A 15,077-nucleotide genomic window follows, 5' to 3' on the forward strand; every position below is an offset into this window, starting at 1 on the left:
GAAGCAGGCTCCATGCACCGGGAGCCTGATGTGGGATTCGATCCCGGGTCTCCAGGATCGCGCCCTGGGCCAAAGGCAAGCGCCAAACCACTGCGCCACCCAGGGATCCCCAGCTTCTCTAATTCTTACAATAAAATCAAATCAGGGGCACCTGGGTGGCTCAGTGGTTGAGCATCTGCCTTTGGTTCAGGTCATGATCCTGGGGTCCTGGGATCGAGTCCCGCATCTGGCTCCCCATGGGGAGCCTGTGTCTCTGCCTCTCTGTCTCTCATGACTGAATAAATAAAAAATCTTTTTTAAAATTAAAAAAAATAAAATCAAAACTCATAAAAAGCAACATCTGCCACTTCCTCCCAACCCGTCCCCCCCAGAGAGGGTATCTGAGGACAAAAATCCTCCCAAGAAAATAATAAATAATTGTATTACTGAAGACAGCTGCCATTATAATAAATGCATAAGAAATTGCACAGAGGGGATCCCTGGATGGCTCAGCGGTTTACTTAGCGCCTGCCTTTGGCTCAGGGCGCAATCCTGGAGTCCCGGGATGGAGTCCCATGTCAGGCTCCCGGCATGGAGCCTGCTTCTCCCTCCTCCTGTGTCTCTGCCTCCCTCTCTCCCTCCCTCTCCCTCTCTCTCTATCATAAATAAATAAATCTTTTAAAAAAAATTGCACAGAGAGGGGCACCCGGCTGGCTCAGTTGGTAGAGCCTGTGACTCTTGATCTCAGGGTCCTGAGTTCGAACCCCACTGCGGAGAGAGTACTTGAAGGAAAAGAAAAAAACAGAGAAAAGAAAGAAAAGAAAAGAGGAAAAGAGCGAGCTAGCACAGGGAACAGATAGGCTCCAAAACATGGAGAGGGGACAAAGGTGAGAAGGGTACAAGAAATATTTGCACAGCTCTAGCAGGGAAGGAATCTCGCCTAAAACAGACTGTAATAAGTAGGGGAAAACCCAGCCTTGTTCTCTCAGCTACTATGAGCCTGCCCCTAGAAAAGCACCAAGTCCTTTCCCTTCTAAAATTATGAGATTCCCTGTTCTTACAACACAGAGGAGGCTCTATCCTGGGGAGATTTCTACTCTTTTCAACAATAGATCACTGTAAAGCACTTGGCTATGTCCCATGTTGCTACAACATATTATCGGAGTCGCTGTGGTTAGAAAAAAATACAAGAGCAGTGATAGCTGCTTGTCAATCAAGGCCCATCCCCAGCTGCCTTCTTCACGGGGGGTGGGAAGAAGGGAGGGGCCTGGGGGAGGGGCGGAAGCCGGGCTGGCGGCCCGGGAAGGCAGGGAGTGAGTTTCCACTTGAACTTGAACAGTCTGCTCTCGGCCCCAGGGAAAATTCAATCATCCCATTTCCTCCGAAACAAAATGAAGCGAACTGGGCTGACAGCCCAACGCCAACCAGAATTTGAATACTCGAACGCCTTCAGGAGTCAAGCCAGTTTAAAAAAAAAAAAAAAAACCTACGCGTGAAATAGGGCTGGAAAAAGGGGGGGGGGGGGGGTAAGGGGAGGTTCTCCTGGGAAACAAAGGCTGGACCGAGCTTTCAAATCTCCATTTCTGAAAAGCCAAGTTCCCAAGTGCTGGCTAAACCCTACACCCCTTAGGAGGGGCTCTGCGCGCGGGCCCCGTCTGCACCCCCCGCAGTTAACGCGATCCCCCGTCCCCCGCTCCGTCGCGGTCCATTCACGGACGCCCTCAACACTGCCTGGCCCGCAGCGCTGCCCCCCAAGGCGAACCCAGACGGGAGAGCTTGGCCTTTCCGCCCCCCCCCCCCGGAGGCGCGGCGCCCGAGTCTGCAGGTGCGCTGCGCGGGCGCGCCAAGTCCTGCGAGGCGCTCACGGGCCGCGGGCGCCAGGCGCAGCGGCACAAGCACGTCGCCGAGCTCCCGCGCCCGGTGCCCGCTCCCAGAAGCCCACTTCTGCGAGGCACCCGGGACCGGGCTGCACGCCGGTGCGGAGCGTTCCGCGGGGCCCAGCGCCGGGCGCGGAGATGCGCAGCCCCCGCGCGCGGCCCCCGCTCCGGCCGCCCTCCCGGCGCGCGCTCGTGGGGCCTTACCGAGCGAGGCAGCTTGGCAGGCCCGGGCCCGAAGTTGACCACCTGCCTCGGGGCGCTCATGGTGCGGCAGCGCAGGCGGCCGGGGCGGCGGGGAGCGGCGGGGAGCGGCGGGGAGCGGCGAATCGCGTGCGCAGCGCGAGTCTGCGGCGGGCGCGCCGTCGGCCGGCTCCCGGCTCCCAGCCGGCGCCGCCATTGGCCCGCGCTGTCGCAGGCCCTGCGCTGATTGGGTCGCGCTGCGGGGCTCGCAGCCCCATTGGTCGCGCTCGCAGCTAGGCCCGGGAGCAGTTGCTCCTCCTCTCGTTTACTGTTTCGACTCCCTTCTCTGATCTTTGCAAGGCGCGCGGGAGATTGCACCAGCCGCCCGGCTCGGCAGGGTGCCCGCGCTGGGATCGTGGGCGGCGGGAAAAGGCTTCCCCTGCCCACGTGCCTTAGTGCTTCTGCAGCCCGGATCAGGCCGGTGCCCGCCTTCCAACCCTGACCCCAGCCCCTCTCTGTCGGTCGCACCGGGAGATGTGGAGCAAATCGCTCCTCGATGGAACCACCCCTGCCTCACCAGCCTCTGGTCCGGGTTCTGATGCACGTTTCAGAACCAGCAGTTATTAATCCACAAAACTTTTCTAAGCGCCCCCCCCACCCCCGCGAGCCCCAGATACTCCAGCGAAGAGGCAGGGCTCCCACGAAAAGGCACCGCAGGGTGGAGGATGAACGGGGGAGGGGCTCTCTGCAGGGGGCCAGGAGTAGAGCGGGATGAAAGGATGGAGGCGGCCAAGGACTCTGGGAAGGGCACCAGCCAGGGAAACCTGGGTGCCCCCCAGGCAAGTCCTTGCAAGTTGCCGACTCTCCTTGTCCTCCTGTGAAAAGAGCGAGCTAGAGCCTGGCTCTCGCTCTCAGTTTGCGCCGGCGCTGACAAGCTGTGAGCTCAGAAACGTGAGGAGATAGTAATGGCAATGCGATACCCCTAGGGAGTCGGCGCAAGCCAAGGAAGAGGCCCAGGCCCAGAGCCAGGCCGGGCGCGGGGCCAGCGCTGCTCAAACTTTCACACAGATGCATCGTTCTCAAAAGAACCCCCATGGGGTTCTGAAACAGGGAGACTCCCTTCCCGATGTGAAAGACAGTTCTTTGAAGTCTGGAATTTCATCATTTTTTTTTTAAACTATGAAGTTTGCATTCTACTTTAGCATTTAACCTAGTGATAAAAATATTTTACCAAATCTTTGGGCGAAATTGATGCTTCAGGATTACAGTGCCTATCCTGGGACTTTCTTAACACCATCCACAGCGTCCATTACCCCTGTTTGAAAAGGCTTGTAAGCTAACAGGGTTTTGGCTTTTGTTTTTTGCGGTGGGAGGTCCTGCTTTGGATTCTGGAGCCGGAGAGGGCAAAGTTGCTAGAAAAAGCCGAAATGAAGCCGAAATGAAAAAGCTAGAAAAGCCACTGCTTTCCACAGCACCGTCCTTTAGAAAATTGCAAAAATGGGGGTAGCCCGGGTGGCTCAGCGGTTGAACCTCTGCCTTCTGCTCAGGGTGTGATCCCGGGGTCTGGGATGGAGTCCTGCATCAGGCTCCCCGAGGGACTACTTCTTCCTTCTGCCTATGTGTCTGCCTCTCTCTGTGTCTCTCATAAATAAATAAATCTTAAAAAGAAAATTGCAAATTTGAGCAAAGGATATGAATCTCAGCCCATAAACTAAGATGCACAAGAATCATCACTTATCTATTATTTTATAAATGACTTAATCTGTCAACCCCCCCAAAAAAAAATCTGTCAACCCCTAGCTGCTAATCTACTGGAGGAGTAGGGGAGCTGTTCTTCCTCCTTCCTGGAGTCCCTATCTATAGGGATTTACATGGTCCTATGGTATAGGATGGAGAGGGAAGCATGCATCCTTTTGGTCTCCCATCCCCAGAAAATGTGGCTGAATTGTGTTCACCATCCAGGTGTATATGGCTGCTTCTACTGTGGCTCTACCACTTCTATGGCCCACAAGGTGATGAAATTTGGAAGTTTTGGGGTTTGTGAGGAAACTGCTCAGAAGAATTCCTGAGTCATTTTTTGGTGCAAAAAAAAAGTGATTTTATTATAGCCCGGAGACAGGACCTGTGAGCAGAAAGAGCTATACTGAGATCATGAGGAGATTATATACTTTTTCATTAGTTGGGGTTAGGGATAGTGTAAGACTCCAAGGAATTTGGAAGCAAGGCTTTCAGGATCTTGAGGGCCTAGCTGCTGTTAAGATAAGATTACTTTTAGTCTTTAATAACACATAAGCATTAAGGCACTAAGGCAGCCATGAGTTCCTTAAGGAAGGCCAGGCTCTGCATGTGTCAGGTATCCATCACTGGGCTGTAAGCTTTTAGGAGATTTAACTTAAGATACATTTCTCTTGCCTTTGTTTCCCATATCAGAGGGACACAGGAAGGACACCTGGGTGGCTCAGTGGTTAAGCATCTGCCTTTGGCTCAGGGCATGATCCCGGGGTCCTGGGATCATGGGATCTGGGGTCCTGGGTGCTGCATTGGGATCCCCACAGGGAGCCTGCTTCTCCCTCTGCCTATGTCTTTGCCTCCCTCTGTGTCTCTCATGAATAAATAAAATCTTTAAAAAAAAAAAAAAAAGGGACACGGGAAATTTGGGTGGGGTGGGGCTGGTTGTTATCCCATCTGCCCACACCTGCCATGTAGTCAGCCATTGCACCTAGAGCCTTCCAGTTTCTGAGCTGTTATGACAGGGGAGTGAGGCGCACAGAGCCCTTGTCATGAGCACACCAGCTCCGAAGGCACACACACGACCTGTGTCTTTCCACAATGTCAGTTTTACTTGATCATCAAGCAAAGTTAAATCACAATTATATAACAGGTTCAGGATTCTAAACTCAATGACATTTCCCAGGTGTGATTAAACTTGGCTTCTTACACAGCACACAGAGCAGGGCGTGAGACAAACCACACCACAAACATGGTAACAGGTGTAGGAAGCAATGAACCAAAGGCAAAGTCAATCTGTGGGCGCGCGGTGGAGATAAGGCCTCTGTCTGGTCCACGTTAGCTCTTCGCACTTACTGCTTCTTGTGTTCAAGGATCTCGGTTCTGTTTGGAGATCAACTGGGCAGAGTCTTTGGGGGCAGTTGCCTTTTTTAAAAAAAAGATTTTATTTATTTGACGGAGAGATAGCAGAAGCAGGTGGAGCAGCAGGCAGAGGCAGAGGGAGAAGGAAACTCCCCGCAGAGCAGGGAGCCCCATGCAGGGCTCAATCCCAGGCCCCTGGGATCATGACCTGAGCCAAAGGCAGATGCTTAACCGACTGAGCCACCCAGGTGCCCCGGCAGTTGCATTTTTGAAGTGGTCAGACATAGAGGGATCAGGTCTGAAGAGTGACAGTTGGCTGCCAAAATCCTCCCCCTTTTTTTTTTTTTTAATCCTCCCTTTTTAAAGGGATATCATTGGGCTCGGGCCCCTGCAGGCCTCCTCTAGTTCTGCTTCTTATCAGTTCTGGGCTGTCAGCTGATGCTGGTCCCCACGATATTTCCTAGGGACAATACCTTTAACTGCTTACACCATTGCTTGCGCAGGCCCCTGCTTGACTTGAGAGACTCCATTTTGCTCTCTGCAGACTTGCCGACCTCTGCCTCTCTCTTCCTCAGAGCATGAGGGAGTCTCTTTTTTTTCATTCTAAAGGGAATCCACTTCTTTTTTTTCTTTCTCACACTCTGACACAAATGCCTTTAGCTTGAGCCAAGAATTTCAATGTTTCCTGGGCCACTCGGGGAAAGAAAGGCAGTGGTGAGATTGTGCTAAATTGGAACATACCCACCCATTTGTGAGGGAGGGGCACAAGCCCACCACACATCCGTGCTTCCCTTCCATGGAACAGAGCCGTCGCCAGGAAGCTGCCCAACCAGACTCCACATCTCCCAGCTCCCCCTGGCATCTAGGCAGATCACGTGACAGGGGCCCATCTGGGCATGGCACCCAGGTTGTCCTTTCAGACCACAGTGATTGAGAACTGGTGTGCCTCTCCACTTCTTTTTCCCATTCCACAGGCTGAATTCAAAGAGTCTGAGACCCCCAGGGGTGGTGGAGACACAGGAAGGAAGGATCTGGAGTCTCTGTATCACTGACTCTGGGCTTGTTATTCACAAGTGTGAAATTGTCTTCTTTTCTGTGATGCCATGGAAATCCGAGGGGCTGTTTGTTCCAGGGCTCGTGTCACCCTTGTTAATACACCATTCTAAATCCAACAGCTGCAAATGCGATCTAGCTGTTGTTGCCGAATGGGCAAACAAGGTTGTTTGAGCTGTCTCCCTATGTATAAGGGAAAACCAGAAATCCGGATTTTTATGTGAAGTTTCCCAATGTTTAAAGGTCTCCAAATTAAAATTTCAGAAAACACTTTACAGATCGACATGGTGGAGGGGTCGAGCTGGCTTCCCTGCAGGCCCTGATTCTGCTCCCTGCTTTATAGTATGCTGCCGTGTATTTCCCTCATTCAGTGAAAGACACACTCTGTGCCCTGCTTGAATAAAGGAACAGGAAGAGAAAAAACACTGGAGGAAATGTGGTTGAATCTCAGAATATTGTTCTGTCGCTGTAGAGGCTGCTTTTAGGCAAACAGGCTTGAGCAGTGGTTGCCCCCAATGACCACCAGGCTGAATGTAGGTGGGCCAGCAGACGACCCACCATAGGCCCTAACTAACCATTGGGCTACTTATAACCAGTTACCAAAGAGGGGAGATCCAGACCTCCTCACCTTTCCCCTTTATTTTTTTTTTAAGATGTTTATTTATTTATTCATAGAGACACACACACAGAGAGAGAGAGGCAGAGACACAGGCAGAGGGAGAAGCAGGCTCCATGTAGGGAGCCTGATGTGGGACTCGATCCCAGGTCCCCAAGATCACACCCCAGGCTGCAGGCAGCACTAAATCACTGCACCACTGGGGCTGCCACCTTCCCCCTTTAAAAGTAGCCCCCACCCACTACCTCCTGGCAGACAGCCTCTCAGCTGTCCTGCCCAAAGCTCCCTTGTGGTGTATTTAGTAAAATTCTATCATCTCTGTTCTGCTTCAGGTGAATTCTTTCACCTCTGTGCTATTGGCTTCCACCAGATAGTTGCTCCATATTTGGGGATCCCATCCGATCGAGAGACGCCCATTTATTTTTTAAAAGAGTTTATTTATTTATTTGACAGAGAGAAAGAGAGAGAGCACACAAGCAGGGGGAGCAGGAGTGGGAGTGGGAGAGGGAGAAACAGACTCCTGGTTGAGCAAGGAACTCAATGCGGGACTCAATCCCAGGACCCTGAGATCATGATCTGAGCTGAAAGCAGACGCTTAACCGACTGAGCCACCCAGGTGCCCCAAGACACCCATTTAGACACCATGTTCTCTCTTGCCTATTTTGCAGTGCAGATGCATAAAGCCCAGGGAATTCCTGCATTTAAGTAGGGCCTCTGTCCCCCTCCGAGTAGGCTGCCATTGAGAAGGTAAAAGAAGCTTCTTTATGAAAGGTGTTTTTTGTAAATGCCAATTCCCAGGGTGTTACTTATTAAGTTCTTACTTCAGTGAAAATGTTGCCATTTCCAGTCAGATGGGCCAACCTATCTAGAGAGGCATGGGAAGTGAAGGTAACTGAACAGAGAAGAAACCTGTCTAGAATGAGGTGAGATTTTTTCTGTTGCACCTTTTGTAGTTGGAGCTGAAGATCTCGTTCCCTTATCATTATCCCCAGAGGAAATGAGGCCTGGAACAAGGCAGTCGTTGTAGTTTAAGTAGCAGAAAGAAACAAAAAGTCAAAATCCTATAACAAAACAAAACAAAACAAATCCTATAACATCTTTCATTTTAACCCCCAAAGCCAGAAAAAGTTACCCTCCTCATTTTACAACCTCAGTTTATTTCCTCCCCTTATTTTGTTTCATTTTTCAAAAGTTGTGATAAAATATACATAACAAATTTTACCATTTTAACCATTTAAGTGTCCAGAGTCCAGTGGCATCAGTACATTCAGTGTTATGCAACCATCACCACCATCCATCTCCAGACTTTTTCATCTACTGCAATTAAACTGACTGCACACATTAGATAGTAAATCCCCATCCCCCTCTCCCTGAGTCCCCATAAATCACCATTCTGCTTTCCGTCTCTAGGCATTTGATTGCTCTGAGGACCTCCCATAAGTGGAACATACAGAATTTGTCTTTTGTGACAAGCTTATATCACTTTTTCCAAGCTTCATCCATTCTGCTTGGTTTTTAAAAAATTTTCAAAACTTGTACACCTGGGTGGCTCAGCGGTTTGGCACCTGCATTCAGCCCAGGGCGTGATCCTGGAGACCCAGTATTGAGTCCCTCGTCGGACTCATTGCATGGAGACTGCTCCTCTCGCTGCCTATGTCTCTGCCTCTCTCCGTGTGTCTCTCATGAATAAAAAAAATCTTTTAAAATATTTTTTTCAAAACTTTTTTTAGTAGATTTTATTTTTAGAGCAGTTTTAGGTTCACAGGGAAATTGAGAGAAAGTCATGGAGATTTCTCGTCTACCCCCTGCCCCTACACATGCATAGGTAGCTTTCCCAATGACCCATATCCCCCATTTGAGTGGCACTTTTGTTACATCTATTTTGATACATCATTATCACCCAAAGTTCAGAGTTTACATTAGGGTTCACTGTTGGTGTTGTACAATCTATGAGTTTGGACAAATGTATAATGATGTGTATCCACCATTACAGTATCATGTAGAGCAGTGCTCTGCCTATTAATCCCAATTTTTTTAAAGATTTATTTATTTATTTGAGAGAGAGAGAGAGAGAGCAAGAGGGGCAGAGGGAGAGGGGGAAAGAATCCCAAGCAGACTCTGTGCTGAGCTTGGAGCAGGATGTAGGGCTCAGTCTCACAACCCTGAGATCACGGCTAGATTGGAAACCAACAATTGGATGCTCAACCCACTGCGTCACCCAGGCATGCCTCCCTATTATTTTTCATTTTTAAATTTTTTAAACATAATCTCTGTACCCAGTGTGGGGCTCAAGCTCACAAACCCGAGATCAAGAGTCACACATCCTACCAACTGAGCCAACCAAATGCCCTCCTCTCACTCCCTTTTTTTTTTTTTTCTCACTCCCTTTTTAAATGATCAGTACAGAGAGCATTCTACTGCAGGGTGTGAACTAGTAAAATCTCTAAGAGGATCATTTTAAAAGAAATGCTCTTTATGGACCAGTAGACAAAATTACACAGGAGGCTGCAACCGCTTACATCTTTCGACAGCCTAAAAAGATTCTGGAATGGAAAAAAATCAAGAGTTTTTTAACCTGAAAATATATTTCACTAATTTTGTTTTGTTTTTCTAAAGGAAAGGAGCAAAACTCCTTGGTGCTATCTCTCTGGTGTGTACACATGATATTCACCGCACCCAGCAGGGCTGGCTCTGCTTATGTGTAGGTGCATTTTTGGATTAGGACTCTTCACCTGGGCTACCTCATCCCAGGGTTCCACATGGAAGCATGAAAATGGCCACAGAGCACCTGTTTAATCACCTGTCCAAAGTCTATGTGTGCCTATTATAGAAACCACAAGTCTCTCTTAGAATGATATTTGTAGTGTGAATGATCTGGTGCTGGTTTTATTTTTTCCTTTTATTTTTTAATTTTTTATGATTTTATTTTTAAGTAATCTCTACATACACCTATCGTGAGGCTTGAACTCACAACCCAAGATCAAGAGCCCTGTGCTCTATCCACTGAGCTGGCCAGGCTATCCCCCCTACCCTTACCTCTACCCCTAGCCCCCATCCCCATCTCTGGAGGCCAGAGCAAACACTAAGACAAGAGAAGGAGCTAGAGCAAAACCAGGGGCAATGGGGGCAGAGCCAGTGCAGGACTTGGAACTTCCCGCTCCTGCTCCTTTTCTTACCCCAAACCCAATATGTACTACTTCAGAAACAGTGATTTTCATCTAATTGATTTACTAGCTTATGTTTGGCATAGAAAGGCAGCAAAGAGTAATAAAAAATAGCAAGAATCCAAAGCTGCACAGGTGAGAGCCGTTTCTGTAATCCTGGAGATGAGATTCAGGAAAGACAAGGCAGGCAGTGTGTCTGAAGGGAAGTGACTAAGAAGCATGCAGAGTCCCATCAGTTCAATATATCATGGTTTATGCATGTGGTGAACTGCTATACCACTATTTCAGGTAATGCATAGAAGACCATTATTTTTTAAAGATTTATTTATTTGAGAGAGAGAGAATGGAAGCAGGAGACCCAGAGGGAGAGGGAGAAAAAATCTCCAGCACACTCCCCTCTGAGCGCAGAGCCCCACTTGGGGCTCGATTCCAGGACCTGAGATTATGACCTGTGCTGAAATCGACAGTCAGACGCCTCACCTACTTGAGCCATCCAGGCGCCCCCATACAAAGACTTTTTAATGACACAGGGATATACTCAGTATGAAAAAAATCAAATGAAAACAAAAGCCACTTTCCATCACTGCAACCATTAACCATTTACATTCTGCAAACATTCCCCCACTTAAAAAAACAAAAACAAAAAAACCACCTTCCTTAGGGTCACAATTCCTACTCAGACTTTGACAATTTATAGTCCCAAACCAGAACATTAACAAATGTATTCAGACTCATTTATTCATTCCACAAATATTGCATTCCTACCATGTACCTCAAGGAACGCAGGCATAGCTCCTGCCCTCCCACAGTTTCTGGGATTTGATATATTTATAGAGAATCTCTTTATATTTTGCAAATGTCATCAGCTCAATGAGGCCTGCCATGATCACCTTGATAATATCAAAACCTAACCCTCCACACCTGTGGCTCTTGATTACTCTTACCCTAACATTTCTTTTTTCCAAAGCATAAATCACCTCTAACATGCAATAGAATTCGTTCATTTATTATTTATTCATGTGTATAAAAGGAAGGAAAAATTCTTTTCTGTCCTTCAGGGTCTTCCAGCTGAACTAAGAATTAAATTGACATGAGACCCATCAATAGGAGGAAAAACCAGAGTTTTATTATATGCTCACGGAGGTCCAATAATGAAATGGAGACCTAAGTCTCCATTTGTATACTTTTTAGACAAAGAGACAATAAATCTGTGAGGAATTGACAGGACAAAGAAAAGTTAACTTTGAGAGCTTCAATTTGTAAAGGAATTCTCAACTGAGTTTGGGCTGGAGTAGTAAATTAGGAAAAAAGTAACAAGGGCTGTTTATTCAGGCTTCTCTGCTCTAAATTTCCCATCTCTGGTGAAAAGGATGTCTCTTCATTACCTGGCACGGGAGGGTGCCTTCCACAGGGGAGAGTTCTTTCCTGCTTTCAGGGGGATGGGGAAGGGTCTGAGTGTCCCTCTTGCATAAGAAACTTTTATTTATCGCAAGCAATATGCCAAAGTGGAACATTTTGGGGCAGCCTGCCCTTGGCCCCTAAATGTATAGCCTGTGGGGTAGAATGCAAATTCTGTAGATTTGCTAGCACACCTAGGTCAGTGCCTAGCTCAGGATAAGCTCACAAGGATTTGTTGAATGAAAGACTGAATTTATAAATACTAGGTCTCCTATGATAATTTTCCTAAAACCAAGAGGTCTGTCCCAAAGGTGAAGTCTCTACCTCTAGAGACAGAAAGTTGCTTGCCTTTACTTTTTTAGAGATTTATTTATTTGATAGAAAGAAAGAGAGAAAGAGAGAGAGCTCACACATGTGCGCGAGTGAGGGTGGAGGAATGTGGAAAGGAGAAAGAGAGAATCTGAAGCAGACTCCCCATAAAATGCAGAGTCTGATGCAGGGCTTAATCTCATGACCCTGAGATCATAACCTGAGCTGACCAAGAATTAGACATTCAACTGACAGAGCCCCCCAGGCACCCTGATGCTTGTCTTTATCATTAAATTATTCCTCACCCCATTCTTCAAGGTTCCAGAGGAGGTTATACCTTCCCTCACTATCATATTCAATCTCTTAGCAAAGTGTTTCTCCATTCCATCCACTTCTCTCTGTGTCTGCTTGCCTCTCCAAGCTCCCATGGTCTCTTCCTTTCCAGACTCTTAGACCTGGTCCCCTTGCATTCAATTTGCCCCCCTAGAATCCATTCTCCAAACACAGCAACAGTCATCTTTGAAAAATATACATGAGATGGTGTAACTACTCTGCTGAAAGGCTTTAACAGTAGGCCATTACCTTTAGAGCAACAATCCCACTCCTAACAGGCCCACAAGATACTACCTGGCCTGGTCTGATCCTTGGTCACCTCTTGGCTCAGTGCTTGACTTGCTTCAATACCCAAAACTCTGTCGGTCCTGGGACCCTCTCAAGCTCCCTCCCTCCTCAGCATCCTCTGGCACCCCTAGGCTGGCTTTGTCCATCCCTTATTCCTCAGTTCAGACACCACTTCCTCAAGTCCTGCCTGGCCACTGCATCAAAATGCTCCCAGCATACCCTTTGGTTCTCTGTCACCATATTTCCCAGGCTATTTCTCTTGGAACTTGCCAGTCTCTGAAATATTTGTGTATTGATTCATTATCCACTTTCTCACTAGAATACATGTCCTCTGAAAGGTGAGACTACACGTGCTCTGTTCATGCTATACCCACAGCATCAATATAGTATGTGCTCAGTAGATATATTTTGAGTGAATGTCCAGGGCAGGAAGAAGGAATTAACAACAAGGCTGACAATCTTTGTTGCTGGGAGAAAGAAATCGTGAGTATCTCTTACTGCTCCAGAATTTTCTATAGTGAATATTAAAAACAGTAGTCATTTTTTAAAGACTTTTTTTAGATTAATCTATTTGACAGAAAGAGAAAGCACAAGCAGGGGGAGCGGGGGAAATAGAAATAGAAATAGGCTCTCCACTGAGCAAGGAGCCCGATGTGCAGCTCAATGACAAGGCCCTGGGATCATGACCTGAGCTGAAGGCAGATGCTTAACTGACTGAGCCACCCAGGTACCCCATAGCCATTTTCTTAAAAGTCGGTTATTTTTAGGGGAGCCTAGGTGGCTCAGTCAGTTAAGCATTTGTCTTTGACTCAGGTCATGATCTCAGGGTCCTGGGATCGAGCCCCAGGTCAGACTCCCTGCTCAGGGAGGAGTCTGCTTTTCTTTCTGTCCCTTCCTCCCTCCCTCCCTCCCCTATTCGAATGTGAGTGCAGCTGTGCTGTCTCTTTCTCTCTCTCAAATACATAAATAAAATCCTTTTTTAAAAGTTGGCTATTTTTAAAGAGTGGGGTGACGACAGGCATTTGACCATGAGAAACTCTGGTGATCCTGGCATCCCACTTTGCAACGTGGTGAGTGCTGAGGCCTGTCCTGCCCAAGGCAGGATGTGCTGAGATTTGAAGCCTCCCCCCTACATCAAGTATGAACATGTCCCTGTGCAAGTAGAATTCTAGGTTAATGTTTTCACTGGAGAGAGAAGCTGCAAGTGGGAAATTAGCAAATCCCTCACTCCTATGCAACTGGCACGGGATTCAGTTGCACTTCTCTGACTTGGCACAACCACCCAGAGTCCACGGCAGCCTTAGTGAGTTGCAGGTGGTAGAAGTGATGCATTTTGTAGGGGAAGAAGAGGTGGCTAGAAGGGCAGGGTGGCAGAGGGTGGAGACAGAGTGCCCGCAGAGCTGTAAGGAATCTTGGAATGTCATCTCGAATCATCCACCCACACATTCTGAGAGCCAGCCTCTCCCAGCATTGTCCTGGGGCAGCAGGGAAGAAAATCACATTCCCCTATAAATCCCACAATGTCTGTCCCGGATGACTGCCCAAGGATTAGGGTGAAGTTGCAGAACTGGGGAATGGGATGAAAGAATAAAGATTTTTTTTTTAAGATTTTATGTTATTTATTCATGAGAGATGCAGAGACACAGGCAGAGACACAGGCAGAGGCAGAAGCAGCCTCCTTGCAGGGAGCCCGATGTGGGACTCCATCCCAGAACCCTGGGATCACGCCCTACGCTGAAGGCAGATGCTCAACTGCTAAGCCACCCATGCATCCCAAGAATAAATATTTTTAAAACAATTATCTTTATATTGACGATGTCTGTTCTAGCATCCCTGTAGCTTATGTCACCAAACTCCTCTCAGGTAACAGAATGACTTGGTGCCAGGCTGGCCCCATGAGTTTGGAACCCAGTGGTCAAGGACAACCGTCTGCATTCTGAACTCTAAGGTTATAGATGGAAGAAAATGGCCAAGTGCACTTCTGAAGAATAAAATGATAAGTGTACCTACCCTCTTCCAAACAACATGGGCTCATTCTCGAGTACTAAATACAAGGTGATTCTGGTGTGTCCTGCATCTATTGGGTGGTGTTATAGCATTCACACTTAGATCTTGGGGATTTAGTGCAACTCCTCCAGTTTCTGGTGAGGAACAGTGATGCTGGGGGGCCAGTCCTGCCCTCTGTGTCTCCACAGCTGCTACCACCTGCTGATCACTAACATGTGTTCCCATTTGGCAGCGGGAAAGCTGAAACCCAGATCAAGGATTTGTCTAGTTTCACCAAGAATCTCGTCAATCAAACCACAGAGAGGACACCAGACCACTGCATTTCAAGTCCCAAGAATATAACCATTAGTCTTATATGCATTTCCCTGCTTTTAAAAATGACTTCAAGGGAAGCCTGCCTGGGTAGCTCAGTTGGGTAAGTGCCTGACGTCAGTTCAGGCCCTGATCTCAGGTTCCTGGGATCGAGCCCCCACTCGGACTCTGTGCTCAGTGGGGAGTCTATGTCTCCTTCACTCTCCGCCCCCCCCTCCATTCCTGCATGCTCTCTCTCTCTCTCAAATAAATAAAATCTTTAAAAACAAATAGAGGGCACCTGGGTGGCTCGGTGATTGAGTGTCTGCCTTTGGCTCAGTGGTGATCCCAGGGTCCTGGGATCGAGTCCCGCATCAGGCTCCCTGCATGGAGCCTGCTTCTCCCTCTGTCTGTGTCTCTGCCTCTCTCTCTGTGTGTCTCTCATGAATAAATAAATAAAATCTTTAAAAACAACAAGAACAAACAAAAATT

The 15,077-nt window shown here is 48.0% G+C and overlaps 1 protein-coding gene across 1 annotated transcript in view; it reads right to left on the reverse strand.

Moving 5' to 3' along the window:
* Window positions 1-2,213, reverse strand: part of PSAT1 (phosphoserine aminotransferase 1) — a 31,693-nt gene extending 29,480 nt beyond the window's left edge. Inside the window, exon 1 of the mRNA XM_041746189.1 lies at window positions 2,061-2,213. Coding sequence (XP_041602123.1) covers window positions 2,061-2,120 — 60 coding nt within the window. The 5' untranslated portion in view covers window positions 2,121-2,213. The remainder of the gene's footprint in view (window positions 1-2,060) is intronic.
* Between the last annotated feature and the right edge of the window lie 12,864 nt (window positions 2,214-15,077).

The sequence above is a fragment of the Vulpes lagopus genome, chromosome 2 (assembly GCF_018345385.1).
Source record: "Vulpes lagopus strain Blue_001 chromosome 2, ASM1834538v1, whole genome shotgun sequence".
Lineage (NCBI taxonomy): Eukaryota > Metazoa > Chordata > Mammalia > Carnivora > Canidae > Vulpes > Vulpes lagopus.